At 34.3% G+C, this 21,550-nt stretch overlaps 2 protein-coding genes across 4 annotated transcripts; both read right to left on the reverse strand.

Annotated features, from left to right (window-relative positions):
• Positions 1–3,111: 3,111 nt before the first annotated feature.
• Positions 3,112–8,325, reverse strand: LOC108204437 (BTB/POZ and MATH domain-containing protein 2). Its single transcript, XM_017373866.2, has 4 exons — positions 7,708–8,325; positions 5,158–5,506; positions 3,905–4,181; positions 3,112–3,593 (listed from the first exon to the last, which is right to left on the reverse strand). Exons 1-4 carry the CDS (start codon positions 8,130–8,132, stop codon positions 3,373–3,375), a joined length of 1,272 nt encoding a protein of 423 aa, XP_017229355.1. The 5' UTR covers positions 8,133–8,325; the 3' UTR covers positions 3,112–3,372.
• A 344-nt stretch (positions 8,326–8,669) lies between these two features.
• On the reverse strand, positions 8,670–14,564 carry LOC108204436 (elongation factor Tu, mitochondrial). 3 transcript variants are annotated; one of them, XM_017373865.2, is made up of 13 exons: positions 14,274–14,564; positions 13,250–13,325; positions 12,803–12,895; positions 12,631–12,705; positions 12,275–12,379; positions 12,080–12,170; positions 11,725–11,930; positions 10,898–10,981; positions 10,741–10,803; positions 10,587–10,649; positions 9,922–10,162; positions 9,135–9,265; positions 8,670–9,032 (listed from the first exon to the last, which is right to left on the reverse strand). In XM_017373865.2, the coding sequence occupies exons 1-12, from the start codon at positions 14,423–14,425 to the stop codon at positions 9,195–9,197; spliced, it is 1,320 nt and encodes a 439-aa protein (XP_017229354.1). In that variant the 5' UTR covers positions 14,426–14,564; the 3' UTR covers positions 8,670–9,032; positions 9,135–9,194. The 3 variants fall into 3 exon arrangements, with proteins under 3 accessions (XP_017229354.1, XP_063938972.1, XP_063938967.1); XM_064082902.1 differs by having other exon boundaries at positions 8,888–9,032; positions 9,135–9,214; positions 14,274–14,530; XM_064082897.1 differs by having other exon boundaries at positions 8,888–9,032; positions 9,135–9,234; positions 14,274–14,530.
• Between the last annotated feature and the right edge of the window lie 6,986 nt (positions 14,565–21,550).

A 21,550-nucleotide genomic window follows, 5' to 3' on the forward strand; every position in this document is an offset into this window, starting at 1 on the left:
ACTCCGAAACAGAGGCTCATCTATTATATTTACGAAACATCAATAGTTTACACCGTATATTTTTATAACTTCAGAAAAGCTTATACTACGACTAATAACCTATTTGGATGTACTTACGACTTATGACTTAACAATTAATGTGACTTATCTCATAAGATGAGAACTTAAAAAGTATATTTGGGTAATTTTGACTTATTAATGATTTATGAATTATTAAAATATAATAATAAAAATAAAAGTGATTATGAGTAATTTATAATTTAGGAGTAATTTTTATTAAAAAAAATTCAAAAAAATTTAGTCACCGAAAAAAATACCTCAAACTAACATGTGGCTTTAAGTAAGTTTCTGACTTATTTCTGATTTTAAGCTGACTTCTGACTTAAATCCCGGGTTTTAGGCCCAGACAAACCCGCTAATACACAATCGATATTTTAGCAATTCACAATTTCACTCACTCTAGGAGCCCGTTTGGCTGAGTTTATGGCTTATGACTTAACGTGGCTTATGACTTAATGTTACTTATCTGATAAGCTGACTTAATGTCTATTTGGGTAATTTGACTTATGAATGACTTATGACTTATTAAAAATATAATAATAAAAATAAAAGTGATTTATGAGTAACTTATGACTTATGAGTAATTTTTATCAAAGAAAAAATTTTAAAAAATTAAGTCACTGAAAAAGGTACCTCAAACTAACTTCTGGTTTTAAGTCAGCTTATGGCTTATTTCTGACTTTAAGCTGACTTCTGATTTATTATACAAACAGACATTTTTCAGTTTAAAGCTGGCAACAACTTTAAGTCCCAGCTTAAAGCCGGGACAAACACGCTCTGAATCATAACTGGACTAGTTACAAATCGTTGGTTCAAATTTCCACGTACAACATATTCTCATATACTCTTGGTTTCACCCTTCTGCCATGTGCATCTCTGCCCTCCCTCCAAGAGACATTCATTCCCCCTGCGGTTGAGGACAACAGAATGCATACTCAAACAGTTACATAAAAAAACAATTAAAATAATTTACAAAACTATATTATATAAAATATTAAAATGTTTGTTGAATCCGTCCAAAATATATTCAAACTCAAAAACACTGAGGGGGTAAGTGCCAACCAAGCTTCGCTCCAAATTCTCAAGTGAAACCACTCGAATCGTAGACCAAGAGTATGTAATTATCTTCTAAACTTGTTGGGCCAGCCAAGCGAGCCTAACTCCACAATAGTATGATGGGGCCGTTTGGCTGAGCTTAAAATAAGTGTTTTTTACTTAAAATAAAAAAGTGAAGTAGAAGTTAGAAGTTAGTTAAGACTTATAAGTGATTAAAGTGTTTGGCAAAAAAGTAGAAGTCATGAAACAAAAGCTAGGATTCGTAGCTTTTTTTAAGTGCTTCTCGACTTTTTACACAAACGGTACGAATAAGTGCTTCCAACTTAAAAGTCCAGAAGCGGGGCTTAAAAGCCCCGCCAAACACCCACGATATTGTCAGCTTTGGACCGAGCCGCACGGAGTATTGGAGTTGTTCTGGCCCCTCCAACAACCAATGTGGGACAACTCTAACAATCTCCTCCTTCACACATCGGGCTCGACACCTGCCAATGTGGGACAACTCTAACAATCTCCTCCTTCACACATCGGGCTCGACACCTGTCAAATTCGGCCTCCTGATGTGTGATCGGCCTCCTCATGCCCATACTGGAAGTCAGGACAACTCCTAACAAAACTCTCATTGGGAGATACCTTTAGTTCTGTCCCACAATGGCTGTTGCAGCGCCAAAAGGCCAAAGATTGTTACCTCACTTGCAAGTTGCACACACAATAGAAGAAAAGAGATGGAGTGAAAGAGCACTGAATGTGCTTAAACCTAGTCTGAGTTCACACAAATGCTTCGTCTTGGTTTCTGTGAAGAATACAGACATTTGAATTAGCGCGTCATATTCAGCATAAATAGGGATGCATAGGCCTTCATTGAGTCCCAAAACATAGAAAAGGAGTAAGATAACCGAGATACAAACTGATAAATTTCTCAATACATTTATATGGCTGGCAAAGATGGTGGTTCAAACAACCGTGGGAATAACAATAGAAAGAAAAATAATGAGAGCTTGGTACTTCCTCCAAGGACACATGTCATAAATATGGTGGGTGCGCGACTTGCTCAATCTGTTACCGCACTTGTCAACAACAAAAAGAATAAGATCAGCCGGGAAAATGATGATGACAATGCTGCTGCTTCTGCTTCTGCTTCTTCTTAGCTGCATAGTTACAACTTACAATATGCGTGGTGGAAGTGGTGATGGTGGGGCGGGCTGGGTGCTATCAATAACTTATTGTGTTGTCTTGATAGAGTTTTGTCTTGTTGTCTAGAAAGAAGTTAATGAATCGGTTTGGTTTTGATTAGCATAGCTTAAGATTATAGTCCAAGTTCTGGCAAAAAAAAAAGATTATAGTCCAAGTTATATGTTATGTTTTATGAGGTTTGATAAAGTTTTGTCTTCTTGTCTAGAAACAAGTTTATGATTTAATCAGTTTGTTTTTAACTAGCATGGCTTAAGATTATAGTACAAGTCATATTGCTTTTGTGACAAAAGTTTCAAATTGCACCTGTTGAAATATATGGCATTGCCATCTATTTCACTTTACATAAGCACTATGCCTTCACATTTTAGCTTGCACAAAAAATTTGAATTATTTTGTCAGATATATAGATTAGCAGGGATGGATTTCACTGTCTTCTGAACCAAGCACGTACGTATTAAACAACCATGTCAGGGAGAGAGTTTAAGTGGTTGTCAACCGGAAAAACTTTGCCAGACTAATAGTATTAGTAAATTTTAAATACATTGTTGTCGTCTGACTAAAAGAACTTATTTCTGGAGAAAAAGTACATAAAACTCTATTTTTATCTGAGATAGATGACAAGTTGGTTCAAATAGAAGCAACTTTTACATAGCTGGGTATATTTGACAAATAAAAACTCTAGTTCAACTGAACTTCTTTTAAGATTCCACGTGGAAAGTAGAGAAACATCTGTATTGCTTTAAGAGAACACACAACATACATCTATTACACCATGAAAAAAACAGAAAGTTCAAGCTCCACAAATCAGAAATCAAAACATTTTAACAGAGAACAAGATTAGCAGAAGAATTCAATAACCGGTTTGGTTGTACGAGTGCAGAATTACATCCCCTGATGGGAGTTTTTATAGTACAACCCATACACAATCAGATATTACACACTCTGACACTCTTGAGCAATCCATCAAGTTCATCATTACTAAAAAGTTTTTAAAACCAATTTACATCTAATAAGAAAAGAAGAGCTGAATCAACTTTCCTGACTCTAGATCAACACTAGACTATGTTACAGATCATTGGTTAAAATTTTCACCCACAACAAATTCTCATATAGTCTTTGTTTTACCCTTCTGCCATGTACATCACTGCCATCCAAGAGACCTTCATTCCCACTGCGGTTGATGACAACAGAATGCTTACTGAACCTAGCTACATACTCCAATAATTCGGTCAGGACAGATGGACAACTCTCTTTTAGATAATCAAAACCATCGGTTTGCATTACAGCTGCAGGAAAAAACATACACCAAGCTTAGTATAACACTCTATTCCAAATTCTCAAGTGAACTACTTGAAGCATAGACCTAAGAGGATGTATATATGACCAAGAATCAGGAAATTACAAATTCTGGTTAATAACAAGTAGAAGATACAGATCAACTAAATGGATACAAGTATTGAAGGATAAAGGGGAAAAATGGTACACCACAATACATTACTAACTTTCGAACTGATCAAATTCTTGTCTTGTTATTTCTCAATTACTTCTAACTTGCAAATTAAGCTAGAGGATTTAACATTGCAAGTCCCAGATTCACCTCTTAAGTTCTTGGGCATTGCAACAAATTTCAGACACACAGATTTCAGCTGGGAACAGTGGTGCTGCTCAGCCAAGGCCAGTGTGGTTGAGACAGTGTCTATAGAAACACCGTCACAGAGGCTAGCCTCACATAGTAATCTGAGCCTCTCTAGACCATATTGGTCAGCAGCTGCAAGCAGATGTTGGAACATCACAGTTGAAGCCCATTGCGATTTCAAACCAGTAAGCTCTTCAAAGTCGGGAAGTGAATCCCAGTACATAAAGTGAAGCAATGCCTGCAAATTAATAAGCAAATAAACAGAGAGAGAGAGTGAGGGAGGGACTGACAAGTGTTGAAAGACATAGATGTATTTGCATAATGATAACACATTAGACATAGAGGAAACAGTAACTTTGACAATGTAGCGAAGAGTATGACACAAGTCCTTTGTTATCTAATATTTTGGTTAATTATTCATCGTAATTCTTGCTACCACATCATTTTGCTCCAAAGTCAGTATAGGGACCTCTGCAATAAAAACATACTGGAAGTATACTACTTAAACTTTACCAAGTATTATTGGCTTGTACCACAATAGTACAGTAGCCATAAAAACAGTTACACCATCAGTTATTAAAATATAATAAGCAATTTATATATGAGTCTGTTGACCAATTCCTTTAACATGAATATTTTACAATTTTAATAGTGTTCATATCTGCTTTTTTCCAAAACAGGGAAGATTGATATTTAAATCTACCAGGGACAATCCACATAAGATATATGGTCTAATGTTTCTTAAGTTTGCATAGATTGCGTAATGGATCGGTCACAAATATATACAGCACTGGCTCACAATTATATACGAGTTAATTCTCAAACAAGACACATTGACAAATCTTCACCCAACTTGTCCACTACATTCTTTTATAAGTGAACCAATTACAAATTATTTGTGGACAAAAGCTGGGCAAGCATACACAGAAATTTCTAACCAATGTGACAATCTTTAAAGGTAATACCAATAATTCAGATTCAAAGTAAACAAAAACCAGTATTGCAGCGATCAAGACATAAGCGACTAGTAACCACCCTCTTAAGCAACAATTTGAAACCAGTACTGCCATCTAGTACATATATCACATACGTAATTACTCTCACCGACAGTAGGGCATCCACACGAAAGATGGGCAATAGATAAAACTGAAGAAATCATCCATAAACATACATCTCTATAAAAGATAAGGCACAAAAAAAATAGATGTCTAAACCTTGAAAACAGGAACCTCCATCTCCTCGATATTTATGAACTCCGTATTTTGGTCTTTCATCTGGCCAAAAAGTTGTGCCCTAAATACAGGTGAGCGAGCTGCAAGCACCAACTTGTGAGCAGCAAGGATTTCTCCATTTACTTGAATATTAACATCAGTTCCTTTTCCACTTTCTAATAGCTGTCCAAAATGTTGACCAATATCAGACACTGGCACTGGTATGGAGTAGATTTTTGGACCTTCAGTGTGAGACTTGACAACCCCTACGCAGCAATGAACTTGAAGGCAATCGTCTTTTAAGTAGTCTGATGTCTCCAGATTTGTTCTTCTGAAGAACCGCTTATAACCCCTACAGCAGCTCCAAACAATTGAATCTAAATACTAAGCACTTGTATTGAAATACGAGGGACCTCGTAGTAGAATCTAGACATAAGAATCATTAAAAACCTTAAGAGTACATGATTATGGTGTTGCATGATCTCTTCATGCCACATATGTTCCTATTACTGTCAACTAGTGTTATATCAACTGCTGTCTGTAAATATGAAAAACTAAATATCCGCGTGAAACAGTAGTAAGTTTTTAGCAAGTAAAGATTGGAATGAAGTAGTTTTTGCAGTTATTTAAAAATTTTAATGAGCAAGGGAAATTTACTAATGAGTTAAGTGAATTGATAGGCCAAGAAAACTTCTAAGATAAATTTTCTACGAACTTATGAGTTATGACACATTAGATTTAGCGTAAATGAAGGTCAGCTAATAGCATCAGAGTTCATCGCTTATCAAAAGTGAAATATAAACAGGCAAACTAACACTTTAGCACAGGCAATATCATTTATTAACAGTGCTTACTTTTCTGTTAAATACTACAACTGCATTAGGCTACAAAATGCTGTCGCCGTTTGGTGGATAACAAGTACTTTAACATCAAAAGGACCAAAAATGTTTTGTTCTTATAAAACCGTGACTTGTTTAGACTGAAAGTAAAGACCATAACAAACAATAAATGGAAGATATATGAGAATGGAATAAAGTACACTAACATATTGCATCAGAAACTATAATCACCTTACTAAATGATATTTTAACCACAATCTTAAGTTCCATAGAACTTCTCATGGTCTGCTGTTAAATTAGAGCAGTAATGTAAGCCGAGCTCTTTGCTAGCTAGCTCATGCTCGGCCTGAGCTGACAAACAAGCCAAGCTTCATCTGACCTTCTAAGCTAGTGAAGGTTTTGATTCAAGCTGAACTTTTGATTTAACTTGACGAGCTCGAGCCCACTCCACTTACATATTTTTGCACAAAATAGAACATATATCTGTTACCAGTGTATATAATATAAAAAGATCATCAAAATATAACTATAATCTTTTAAGAAACTTTGGAGTACTTTTACATAATTGAAGCACTTAATAAGAAAATATTATTCGGTTTTACATATATAAATTGATATAATAGAATACACTAAAAAGTAAGAGGACCAATCTTGCAATTAAGCTTAAAATAGTATCTTAATTCTTCTTGATCCAAATAAACTCAAATATCATAGAAGCTCGCATTAAAAAAGTTATGCATGCTCTGCTCGGCTCTAAAAGCGCACAAGCTAACTGAAGCTCAAGGCAAGGCCAAGCTCAACACAAGTATGGAACTCATTCAGATTAGAGCTCAGCTCAAATTATTAAAAAACTCTACCTCCAACTCGCATATTCGGCTCTATAAGTAGCACTAAGCCCTGAATCACAAATTGGAATGGCTATTCTCAGCTTCAAAAATTATTAAGCTTATCACTCTCATCTGCCAAGTCAATTACAAACACCCCAGCGCTGAACCCTAAAGCGATACACCAACTAGGTTGCTAAATGTTATCATTAAGAAAAAAAAAATATGGGCTTTTTTCAAAAATACCCAAGTTGCAATTTTTTTTCTTTCAAAAATACGGTGCAACCATATATGCAACCTCAATTGCAACTCCAGTAACCTGAAAATCAACTGATTTCAACGTTGCAACTCCCTTAACCTGAAAAATCAACTGATTTTAACCAACATTGCAACCACATATACAACTTCGACCGTATTTTTGAAAATAAGTTTAAAAACATGGGTATTTTTGCAAATTTCCAAAAAAATATTAATTAATTTTCACTCTTCCAACTTCTTTTCTTTACCAGAAGTGTTGAGATTAAAGATAACATAAGGCCAAGACTAGAAACTCGCAAGAAAATCATTTTGATGATTTTGAAAGTACTATTAGCTTTCACCTATTTTCCATGGAACATATATCTGGAAAGCAGGTATATTGCCTAAAAGAATCTTCCCTTTTAACACAAGGAATTGGAAAACGCTTCTGTGGAATTTTTTGCTCCTTGCAGTGACAATTTATTTCAAAATTCGATTCATCAAAAAATCAACCAACAAGACAATCAAATCACACTCCGCAAGCAATCAAACCAATTCACAAAAACATATAATCACAACAAAACGTAACTCGATAAAATCCAAAACACACCATCTAAAATTCTCGATAAACAAATAAAAGAGACGAAACTCACCACATGCTACCTCTGTATTTAAGTGTATAAGGCCCACTTTCCAAAGGCCTCCCAAAATGTGTATGAATCTTGTGCCTCTCATTCCCACTCTGATCCATAAGGGTCAATTCAAAAAGAGCCCTAACATCATTCCCTTCACTAGCAAGTGCAATAAACAAAGAAACATACACACTGTTATCTTCATGACTTTTACCATCTGGGTAAAAGTAAATAGCCCAAGAATAACCCCCCACATCAAATGTCTCAGAAGCTATGTATTTCCCTATGCCTATTCCTTTAGAAAGTGAATACCCCATGATCTTGAAATCATGAAACCCATTGATCGTCTCTGTTACAGACAGAGATGATGAGGTGGGTCCACCTGGGGTTTCGGTTCTTCCAATCGGGTTGGTTTTCGGGTCGGGTTGGGGAATTGGGGGTGCCATTAGGGTTTGGAAATTGAGGGGAATTTGGGGATTGTGGAGTGGTTAAAGAGAGATGGTTGAATGGGGAGATGGGGTAGGTGTAATATCAAGAATCGATATGGTTTCAGACATGTATGTTAATGTATGTATAAGTGTTTGTATAGATGGTAGGTTGAGACATTACATAACATTGTTTAAGCTACCTTCTGTCCATGACAGCTGCCAGCTGTCAATGTAAGGAATGTTTAGGAGAATTTTTTTATTATTTTAGAATTAAATTAAAATTGAGCATAACTAACATATGAAATTCCTAAATATTACTACTACTTTTTTTAATAAAAATTTTACTTTAACTAAAAATAAATTGTCAATAATTTTACCAATTACTTATTCATATGGCATAGTTCTCCCTCTATTTTGTGAAATTTTTATTTGTGTACCAAGTATGATATTGTACATGAAATCGATAGTCATACATCAATAGTTGAAACTATTTTATAATTAAAGTGCATAAATGCATATAATCTTTTGATAAAAAGAATTTTCTAAGAGGAAAACTTTATGACTAAACAATTGAATTGATTTCAAAGTGTAACAAAAAAATTATTTCTGTGTTCTAAACCATATTTGCAGATGAAACAGCATAAACAGATGCAGAACATTCCGAAAATCCTCAACAGAAGATTGTAGTAAAAAAAACCGACCACCTCAGTCAGAAACAGTTCAAGAACAGGATCTGGGAATGCATCCAAGTAAGGTGGTTAATAGTCTTCAGCGGCCATGAACTTATTCATTAATCATATATATGAACTAAAACAGTCTTAAGCAACCATAAATGTATCTGCAAAGGTTTTAAATGTAGCAACTTGCCAGCTTGAATCACTTCCTTTTTCCACGGTAAATGTTTACTGGCACCTTGGTCTACAGTTCAAATAGCAAATTGTCGCATTAGATTAGATCCTGATATGCAAGTACTTGGAAAGTAATTTTCAAAAGATTTTAGCTATTCCACATATTTCTTACCCCTATTTGGTGTACGGAAAGAGGAAAGGCATAATACATAATGCATCATATCTCAGGATCTCAGCTCAACACTTTAGAAACTACTCCAGCACCAACAGTTCTACCTCCCTCTCTCAAGGCAAACCTTTGTCCTGTCAGAAAACAAGCTATAAATCTCCATTCCTTCGCTCTCAATAATTCTTTTTGAAATAAATACATCTTATGATTTGAAACAAGAAATTTCATAGTATCGATGAGATATCTTCATAAAGAAGAAAAGCTATCAAAAGCATATAGAGCTAAACATATCATTTGTTCATTTATTTTGCTAATTAAACATCATATAATTAATTGAACCAACAGTTTTGCTTGCTTAGCAGACACACGTCGCAAGCTACTTCCAAAAAGACTATCAAGCATAAGACGGAAGAGAAAATAAAGATAGACCCAAACTCACAGACTCTATCCAGTTCATCTCAAAGTGAACTAGCAGCATTAGAGTTTAGACAAATGGCAGCAGAATTAACATTTAGCTCCCTAAGAAATCATACTAACATAACATAACAAAACAGATAGCTACCATTTGACTGTGCCTTTTTTCCAATCATATGAACTATATGAGTAAATTTGACAACTATATATGAGTTTTTATGATGAAAATGGGAACACCTTGGTTCAAGGAGTGGAAATCATTTGAAGAGCTAAAAAAATCTAAAGTAAATAAAAGCATATGTTTCTGCTTACAAAATTAAAAATCTAATTAAATACAGAAGTACAGTTTATTCAGTCAGAAGATGTCTACACGAACCTGCATCAAGTGGCACTGGAGTGATTAGCTCAAATACAGCAGTCACATTGTCCCCAGGCATAACCATCTTGACATCTTCAGGCAGTTCCACTTTACCAGTAACATCTGCAGTTCTCAAGTAAAACTGAGGCCTGTAGTTGGAGAAAAAAGCAGTATGACGACCACCTTCATCCTTTGTTAAGACATATATTTCTGCTTCAAATCTTTTGTATGTTTTCACAGAACCAGGCTTGGCAATCACCTATTTATCATTGTAAATCAGAAATTTAGTAAAGAAAAATTGAAGTTCCAACTTTCTTTCTTTCTTTTCACTAAAACATCTAACTTCCAACTTTGCATTTTGCACATTCAGATTCTTAACTGACAGACATTCCCCAACAAAAACTCCAGGTGAGGATGTAAAATGGCATAGCCAGCCATAAATAATTTTCTAAACAATGAGATTATCCAAACAATCAAGAAGAAGAAGAAAGTAAAAAGTTGATCCTGCTATCCACTACACTTGGGAGCCTGTGTGATATTCATTTAATAAGATAAAAGTGGTTTTGCCACTATTATTTCAGTTTTATATAAGCTAATGGTTATTAGCTAACAGGAAAAGGCACCGTTTTTAAAGTCAAGGTTCAAATAATTTTTGTCAACACTTCTAAAATGTTGCAACTTACCTGTCCTCGTTGAATATCATCCCTTTTTAAGCCACGTAATAAAAGCCCCACATTGTCACCAGCCTAGTAAAATGTAAGAATATGAGAACATCATTAATTCATTATACAAAATTTGAAAAGTTTGAAGCTTAAAGGGGACAGTTTAATCACTTACTTCCCCATGATCCAATATTTTCTTAAACATCTCGACACCAGTTACTGTAGACTTCAGATTACCCTAAAAATGGTGGCCAATGCAAAAAAAGGGGGTAAAGTAGGCAATTTATAACCATGCATAAACGCATTAAAATGAGACATAATCCAAAAGTTACCGGCATCAACCCCATGATCTCAACATCCTCCCCAACTTTAATCATCCCTTGTTCAATACGGCCAGTGGCAACAGTTCCACGCCCCTTGAAGATAGACAAATATCATAGAAAAAACATTGGTGTTACACGCAGAGAAACGTAGACTTGCACAGATAGAACTTATTAAGGATGACAAATTAGGAGGAAATGCAATTTGGCTTACAATCTAATAGTACACAAAGGAAGAGAAGGAAAACACGGAAGAAAATTACATGTCCAGTAACATATTATAACCATGTAGTTATACAAATAAAGTTGAGGGGGTTAACAACTGCTAAAACAGCTATATTCACATATTCTTGAAACTGGCGTGAATCGTGATTCATATATTCGGCGAGGGTGGGTTGGGGTGGGGGTGGGGGAGGGGGGGATTGATGACTGTGGAAAAGCTATGTTAATAAAAAAAAAAAAATTTACTTTTTCAGACCATGTACTCAAACTCTTCGGTACGAACTTGTAACAGACACTTGGACACGACACTGATCCTTCAACAGAAATAGAGACTCTCAAACAAAACAAAGTATTATATGAACTTGGATGTAAAATATATATGATTAACAAAAAATACTAGAAGGCACCTATTTTGCAAAGTCAACTTTAATTTTGGCTTTTTTTTGAAAATTAAACACACTTAAACAACCACTTGTCTTTGCCCCAAAAATCTATTTAATATTAACGTTCAAAAATAAAGTATGGCATGTGGAAATTCTTAGTCCGGCAGTCAGATGTGTGACACTCTATACCGAATCCAATATAACTGTTTTGAATAAGCAATGAGCCACTTTTACCTGAATAGAGAAAACATCTTCTATTGGCATCAAAAAAGGCTTGTCAAGTTGGCGGACAGGGTCTGGAATGTATTCATCTACAGCATCCATCAATTTTAATATAGCCTTCTTTCCTATTTCTTCATTTGTACCCTGTAAAGCTGACAAGGCTGAACCTCTTATTATTGGGATATCATCTCCAGGGAACTTGTAAAAGTTGAGCAAGTCTGTCAAAGATATCATTGTTATGGTTAAAACTTAATAAATCATAGTTGGTGATGTCACCCAATGAATCACTTCTAATTCTAATGGGCAGAACAAAAAATCTGTTGCCCACATGTAAAAGGAAAAGAAGGAAGAGACGGAATGGGAATACCTCGGAGCTCCATCTCCACAAGTTCTAGTAGTTCAGGATCATCAACGGCATCAACTTTGTTTAAAAAGCAGACCAGTGATGGCACACCAACCTGCAGAAGAAAGAAGCAATGCCATACTTGAATGTGAACGGATGTAAACCATTTTATAAAAGTCAATGCACAAAGATTAAAGAGATTCACAAATAGACATCCACCTGGCGTGCAAGCAGAATATGTTCCTTCGTCTGCGGCATAGGACCATCAGGGGCAGATACAACCAGAATACCACCATCCATTTGAGCAGCTCCAGTAATCATGTTCTGAAAATAAATGAAGTCCATACACAGTTTATGAGTACAGAAAACAAGCAATATATCAAAAAATTGTTTTTCAACTTACAACTATGGATAGATACAAGCTATAATTTTATAAGAAAACAAATTCCTCCGTTCAAAATAATATATCTTGATACCAGGATAGATATTACTAACAATTCTGGCTCAATATAGCAAGTTCAATTACTGAATAGTACTAATATATACTCGGTACATGTCTTAAATGAATAGCTTACTTTGACATAATCAGCATGACCTGGACAATCTACATGGGCATAATGTCGCTTGGCTGTCTCATATTCAACATGGGCCTGGACACAAAATTGTACTCTTATCAATGTGCCAATACAGAATCAAAACATTCCAAATGAATCAAAGCAAGAAATTAGGTTTAAATGATGTTCCAACCGTCGCAATGGTGATTCCTCTCTTTTTCTCTTCAGGGGCCTTGTCAATTTCATCGAAGGCAACAGCCTTCGCATTTCCTTCCTCAGCTAGCACCTAGAGGAATATATCTTTAAGCTTTAATGACTGGATGATTAATATATTGCTGTATGTTGGAAAAATTAATCTGTAGGTTTATATCATAAATATCAAGCACTAACACTTCTAGTGCAAAAAAAAAAAAAATAGTAATCAAGTGGTGAGCCTTTCCCAATAATAACAGTTCACATTATAAAATCGATGACAGGAAAACCAACTCTCTAACTTAAGAAAGTTATCTCACTTATAACTTATAAGAAGTGGACGCACATTGAGATATAAAAGTTAGCTTCAAATGGGAGTCTTTTGGTGGGATAAATGGCGTCTAACAAGAACAGCAGCAGACTTATTCATAAAGCACAGGAATCCTACCTTTGTAATTGCCGCAGTTAAAGTTGTCTTTCCATGATCGACATGTCCAATTGTTCCTACATTTACGTGAGGTTTACTGCAAGCAACAAAATGTCATTTATATGGGAAATTCAAGTTCCAATCATATCACAGATAAATGAATCTGTTTATGACATGTCACAAACAAACAAGAAGATCAAGCATTGCGCTCATAATTTCAATTAAGAAGCATAAACTGCAAAGCCACTTTTAGGCAAGTCTTTTGAGTTCGGAAGCATGTACAAAGCTACCACATCTAGAAAAGAAACATACATGACCCGCATAACCTGCACTGAAAAAGTTTGTTTTTACTTGAATCTCATCATTGAGCTACCGTGTGAACTAGAATCACTTTTTAGCTACTTGCATGAATTGATTATAAATTAGTACAAAGTGGAATTGGATAGTCCCCTTGAAATGAAGTAAAAAAATGATGCAAACTTCACCTAAACCGTGGTTAGTTTCCGGGAAATAATTATCTTCAGGGGTTTTGTCCTACTTAATCTAAATCCTACCATCTAGTCCTTATATAATTTCATACAGCGATCGATATTTAGTTAATTCTTAGTTCATATTAATTGAAATAACAAAACAGGGAAAAGCAAAGATTGACATCAAACACTCCCCAAAATGAATCACAGAACGATCATAATCATCTGTTCCTCTTCTAATTGGACCATCCACTAAGGGGTAGATAGGTTGAATACAATTTCATAACATCCCACGACATATTTACGTCTTATGAACACTGCAATTACTTTGATTAATCGCCAAATAATTCAAAAATAATCCTCAATTCATGATTGCTCACACACTTCCTCACACATCATTGCATACTACTACAATTCACTACTTATAGCTACACGATTCCTACTAGCAATCCAGAAGCTTACAAAACTTAATTCCGAGAAATCGAAACTATAAAGTAACAAAAACGATACTAAATAGTAACTTGAAATGCTAAATATGTATATAAATGATGTAATTCAGTGTTGAGAGGAGTTACGTTCGGGTGAAAGTGGCCATAGATCTCCACCATGAGGCCGCAGCGGCGTCGTTTCGATGCAGCAGCGATTGGGAGACATTGGAGTTGATTATAGAAGTAGCGATTCGAGCGATTCGTTTTGTATTTTGATTTCTCAACGCTACACACGCCATTGATTTTTGAAAAGAACACGCACTAGTGTGTGTAACTGTGTGTTTTTGAGGGTTTCTCCGGGGTTTTAGACAGGAGGACCCTTTTAAGACACTGGTGCGGTAGATTAGGTAACAACGGAACGACGTCGCTGGCTGGTTTTAGTTCCCGATGTTTTTAATATGACATACATATTATGTTAAATCTATAGATATTATGTTAAATCTATTAAATTTATTCAATAAATATTATTCCTGCAATATCTAACAATATTTTATTTTATATATTAATATTCAACACTCTCGTTATGGAGACTTTAATTATGAGTTTTTAGTTTTTCTTTTAACTCAATAATGTAAAGAAAAAGGAATTTAAAGAAGTCGATTCAAATATATCAAACATTTAAAAATTAATGAATTCTGATCTATATAAATTTAATCAAAATTAATTATGACGTGTGATGGATGATTACACATGATGACATGATGCTTTAACACCCGTTAAAAATAGTTGTTTCTCTGTGTGATCCTCACCACTCGCATGGTAAACTGTATAAATTTCGACTTGTACGAATCTGATTCTGCCTGATGTTCAGACATGGTCTCCTATGATCAGGCTTCACTTTCATGTCTTTCCTCTGTAAAGGCATATATGATGAGTTTCTATGCTGTGTGAAACAACAAAGTGTTGAATCCTTCTGTTGGTCTTTTTGTCACACTGATTAGATACTCTAAAGAGAAACCAAGCTAGTTTAATCTCTATATAGAATCTGATCCTCAAGACCTCAACCAATTACTTTAGAAATTTAAGAAACCAGTTCACATGAGATTCCATTAGTAAGTTACGAAACACGATGAAGATTCCTCGACTCCAAAGTATGTGTTCCACTAAGAAAACTACGGGCTTGTTATAAATGATAAGTAGGTTATGATTTATAAGTTATTAAAGTATTTGGACGAAGTAACTTATAAGTTATCTAAGTGTTTGGACAAGAACAGGGCTTCTTGTTGCACAAACATGCACTACTACTATTTGTTTCACACCTTATTAAATAGCATAGAGCACTCCATTGTAAATCATATCGACACTTTCCAAGTAACTGAATGGCAAAGAATCAACAGAGCCAAAACTCCTCTGGAGAGTACAGAGAAATTTACATTGCCACTTCACACAGCCTCATCTCCTCGCCTCCAGCTCCGCATCAAACATTCACTATATCTCCAACTACTGCACATGCTTTCCGCCTGAAAGCAGCTGCGCGACAATTGCCAAGTTCAGGTGAGGTGATCCCCATAGAGATTCATCCCCACCTTCTGCCAGAAAAGCGGAATCATCTGGAGTCTTCTCGGAAGAAAACTGGTGAACTGACAAAGGTTTCGTCGAAGATTAAGCAGGATGCTGGATCAACTAGTGTCCCAGTGCAGCACCAGGAGAAGGAGACTATGAACGACAAGTTTACTCAATACATCAACCGAGTTAAACACGGGATGCTGAGAAGTTTATCAAATGTTGAAAGCACTGAAAAAATCGATGATGATAATGAAGTGTGCATCACTCATAAATTTTAAGCACAAATGACGATAAGGAATCATTAAGCCGTGTGGTGGAAAGAATTTCACCTTTTAATGAAGATCAAGGGAGCCTTGTGTTTTACTTTGCGATATGATTATAAATCAGAGTCTAAGTATTTTGTTCGAGTACTAAAAATATGATAAAAAATAGGTCAAAACTCTGTCATCAGTGTGCATATGCATGATGCATGAGTGTAATATTATCTGCATTATTATTCAATAAACGTTCTGGTGCGTTTTCATTTGTTTATAACAATTTTCGATCTTGTGTAATATCCTGATTTCAATTCTGATCATTCCTGGTTTATAACCTGTCCACAGTAATTTACAATATTTATTATTTTATCAAAAATATTTTAATATTTCATTTTATTATGAAGATAAAATAATGTAGTATATTACTAATTATCGCATTTTTAGAGAGAATATAATAAATATATGAAATAATTTTCAAAAGAATCTCACATTTTCCCGTATCACTTGAGTTACCGGGGTGGACAGAAGAAAGAAATCATGGGCCTGGAGAATTATTTATTGAAGCGAAACAAATTATAGGACTGCGTGTTACAAAATTTGTTAATAAAAATTTGGGTCAATAACTTATGGTGAGTTGGGCTTGGTAGCACGTTTGGTTCTCATGCTGTGGGCAACCGGGCCTCTGGGCTCTGGTATATTCTGTACATGGAATATCAAGAACTCAAGTACACGTTGAGACGTAAACAATTCAAGACATGACTGTTGTTTGTACTTGAACAAATACCAAAACATATAAAACATGCAAACAGCATAAGACAGTATAATTGCCGCTTTGAAAACACCGCAAGGCATAGTCTTATTAGTCTGTCAATTTCATAATATCTCAAAATGATCGTTGACTTTTATTTGTGAGGCCCTGATCAATGTTGAAAGTACAAAATTTATATTCAACGAAGTCTTTGAGAGCTGTTCAGAACCTCACTTATATAATACTTACTAGTTGCATGCGGAGCTATCTTTAAAATTACATCTAATGACAGCCGATTCAGATCATACTATTGATAGTAATATGATAATGATATATTGAGTGTGAACATGAAAAATTCTAGAAATAAATAATTCTCGCTCGATAATATATGTATATAAAAAGTTTTAAATTAATGTATTCGGTATTAATTTTCGTTGAACATGAGTTGGTGACATATGTATATCGGGACTCCGACCCGTATTTTATAAGCCCTTCATCTTTGTTTAAAAATTTGAGCTCTATTTTTTTAGTGAAAAGAATGTTTTTGTAGTTTTATTTTTCTGATTGTTTTGTAATTCTGGTTCCGCTTTCTGCACAGTAGTCATGGAATCTTGTCTTGCAGAGTTCATAATCAACTGTCTCTATAATAATACATGCGTTACGGCCAGGGAGCATGCTGGAATGCCTCATGAAGCTGACAAGCTTATAATACACTTCTTAATTAAATTGTTTATTTCCAATATTTTATCTTTAGTTTAGCCCTGTGGCATGAGAAATGATGAATGTCGAGAGGACTTTCTTTATAAAATAGAGAGGTCGGTGTCCCTACTACAGTGCCAAGGATCAATAAGATCATGCTTAGGAGTTGTTGTCTCCAACTAATTACTAATTATAGGTAAAGCTTAATTAATTAGCAACTATAACAGCTGATCTCATACATAATTTAATCAGTTTAGTATGAAGTTGACCAATTACTCTACTGGCTAGTGATCTTGATAGGCACAGGTTGTGATTTATAAATTATTCGAGCTTAACTAGTGTGAATACTTACGTATACTAGACATCTGTTAATTAATCATATAGTACCTAATATCATCATTAGTTTCAATGGAGCTAATCAGCATTGTTCTGTTTCTATTTTGTTTCTTGTTTTTAGCTTTTTGGAGATATATAAAATACATACATAAGTTTCAACTGTTATGGATGGCAGGGTGTGCGAGCACGATTGAGGTTGCAATGTCTGAAGTGCAAACTTTTCTTTTCTTGACGAAAATTAAATATATAAATGAGAATCACATCAGGTACAACAGGAATGTAAAACTAATTCGAGACATTTATGTTTCGAGTAATTATACACAACTATCAATTATAGGCCGCATATAATTATCTGAGGGAAAAAAATCATTGAATGATAAAAACTCAAAACAAAAGTCATTAGATGATAAAAGCTTTAAAATAAGCATTTTTTTAGGAAAAATGTTATATCCAGAGCAATCTTTTAATATTCAAAGCAATTTGCAAAAATTTGTATTGAAATGCATGATTTGTGTAGATGCCAGGGAAGCTGAGAATTGAATATGCTCTGGAATTAAAAATGCTCATCTGGATTTAACAGTCTCTTAAAATTTATAATTAATAGTCCCTCAAAATTTATAATTAATGTCATCCGGCGTAAAAAGAACCGTTGATGATATACTACGCATGTCAGTACTTGGATCGAACCGTGAAAACATACTTTAACTAGGAAAATCCTGCAGTTATGTATTTTGTTGCAAACTTGCAATGTACATATATTCGATTATTCGAATTTGTTGAGGGTGTGCTCATTCGTATGGCATTACAATATCAGATGAAAGTCTTTTCATCATAAAATTTTATCATCTAACCGAAAAAATATAAGATACTTTTGAAAATTCAAGATATAGAAGTTATTATCCGTAAAGATGATCAAACAGAATTGGAGAAAACTATTGAATCCCATTGATTATGACGTCCTATGGAGTGAAATTGTTCCGTTAGAGTCTTATCTATGTGAGTGGTGGTGCAGGTATGTATGAATGAAGTTGGCATATATCTGGTGTGAGTGGATTGTGTATGCGTGTACTTTTCCATTCTGAGTAGTGAAGAAACTGATAGATAGATAATAAAACTGGACTGTGTGGAGGTCTTCGTCATCTCACTTCATCATTTTACAAACTGAGGTATACTAGTAATTAGTAAAGTACTGCCATGCATGCACACGTACGCTTCAACGTATATTACTTTTATACGAATCGTTCAGCTCGTCTATGTAATTGTGCCATAATGCGAAGATATGATCAGCTCTCCATGAACCATCGATGCATGACGTTCAAACACAAAATGATTCGCACTCTCTCCGGACAGGGACGGATCTAGAAAATCATGCTCGCAGGAACAGAAATTAATATTGTAGCGGTCCAGTGAGATTGTAAATTTTAATATCCCACATTCAATAGATAAAAAATATTTGGATCTTTTATAAAAATAAATAAATAATTAACATATACCAATTTCATAGCACTTGTAAGACATGTATGGATTGTTACTAGTATCATACCAGGTCACAAATTTGTATCTCACACACACAGTGTGTTGCATGAATGCAATCAATGGCGAGATCGGAATTGACCTATTCTAACTAAATTTAAGAAACCAGTATTTTGTAAAATTTATAAATTCTAGTCCCATGAACGATCAACCTTTTTCTTTTATTAATGGATGGGCAAATTAGGTTTGTCTTAAAAAATAGGAAGTCGATAGAGGTGGGAAAGAAAACGCCACTAACCCGTGCCTAAAGTTGAGTAAAATGAATAATGTGAAAATAGAAAGTTGTTCAAAAGTGACTCGCTCAAACCAAATGCCCATGACTCTTGCTTTTAGCCAGATCTATCTATCTACACTCACCTTCAAACATTATTTAATGAAATTAGCTACCAACCTACACCTCATGACTCATGACGCTCCAATATCTAGCTAGGGCCTAGGATCCCCGAATTTCATTTCGCAATCATTTCTCTCCATAATGTTTTCTATTTTTCTACAATAATATAATTATTCAACTATAAATTCACAAAATTCAACGTGGATGCAGATACAAAATGTCTTGTTTGTTGTTACTGGTTCGTGCTCAGTTTTGAAATAATATGTGGAGAAATTTCAAAATTGAGATCGGTGGAAAGTAAAGCATTAGTACGAAGAAAACAACTAATTCCAACTAAAACTTTGACAATGCTTATTGGAGTCACGGAATTCTCTCAAAATGTATGTATTAACACCTTCGTAATCACATCTTCATAATTGTTAGATAAATGTTTATTACTTATAATATAAAAATAACATTTTAAAAGTTTTAAAATTCTAGATACTTCAAAAATTATCTTTAATTTTTTTCTAAATTCTATTTGACAATATTTAATTAATTCAACTCGCATTAATAATATTGAAATTTAATGTATGTGTACTAGTTATCCAATTAAAATTAGTAATTTATAAACATAATTTAAAAATACATAGTATTATTCTTAAAATTTTAGATAAGGAGATCATCCACGAAATGGACAGAACCGTGAAATTAATTGTTTCACACTAGCTATTAGAATATATACACTAAATTGTGATTAAAAAAAACATCATAAATAGTAATTATTGATGTATAATCAAAGCACTTTTAAAGAAGCGTAGAAAAACTAAACACTTATATTATGGAGCAAATGAATTATATTACATAATTTTCAAGAGTGCATCAGGAACTGATAAACGGTGGTGTTAGCTTAATCGTGTTGATATGTTAATCGCATAAAAACCAAAGACTTGCGCAACTCGAACTTTTATTCACCAGATTCTACTTCATTAATCTGGTTGCACGGTCCTGTCGATATTTAAACGGATGCACAAAAATTATTAGGAGCAGCAAACGTGAGGAGTTTGGTTAGCTAAGGCATGCAATTCTCGAATTGCGTAATTATCTACAACTGTACATGTGACACGAAAAAAACAGATCTCGACCTTCTCCGCCATTATGAGTATTCTTAGTACTTGGTTGATAACAAATCATGGAGATGTCTCGAGCATATTACACCAAAAGGGTATATACTTTAATGATCGTCTTTCTATCTTCGAATGTCAATTTGGATGGTCCATGAGCTAGATGTGTTGTGGATGGTTCTCTACCATCCATGTATTTTGTGCCACGGATGTTAGTGATCATCAAGATGCCGTCTGCTGTCTGCTTCGTAATCGATCATATGGAATTCGAGATTTTTTTCGGGGTTATTGAATTAGTTGTCACGTTTAAATTGCGGATTTAATTCTTTCTTTTCTCGCTTTATTTAAGAAATTTGGTGGATCGTTCAGCGCATTGTAAATTTAATTCTTTATTCACCCAATTAAATTTATGGATTAATACTTTTTTGATAATTGATTTTGCATGAATCGGATGGGAAGTCTTTTTTATGATATCTACACCGACTTAAGAGTATTTTCAGACAGTTCAAAATCTTTCTAAAATTTAATAAATTATGTCATAACTAAAAATCATAGATGGTACATAAAATTTTGTACACTTCAACGACACATTATCTGATTACACATAATTTAGTATCATATTAAAATGATATGTATTATTTATAATAATTTGAAATAAAAATATGTCATTTTAAAAATATAATATATCAATATAACAAGTACTATAAAAGCAAATATCTCACAAGTTTACTAAATTTTACACAATATGTTATAGATCCAATTTAACTAATCATTTTTAAGCAAAATTATTGGAATACCTCCTTATATAAATCACTATATAAATATTATTAATCATTATAACGACTAAA

This window comes from Daucus carota, chromosome 1 (assembly GCF_001625215.2).
Source record: "Daucus carota subsp. sativus chromosome 1, DH1 v3.0, whole genome shotgun sequence".
In the NCBI taxonomy this organism is placed as follows: Eukaryota; Viridiplantae; Streptophyta; class Magnoliopsida; order Apiales; family Apiaceae; genus Daucus; species Daucus carota.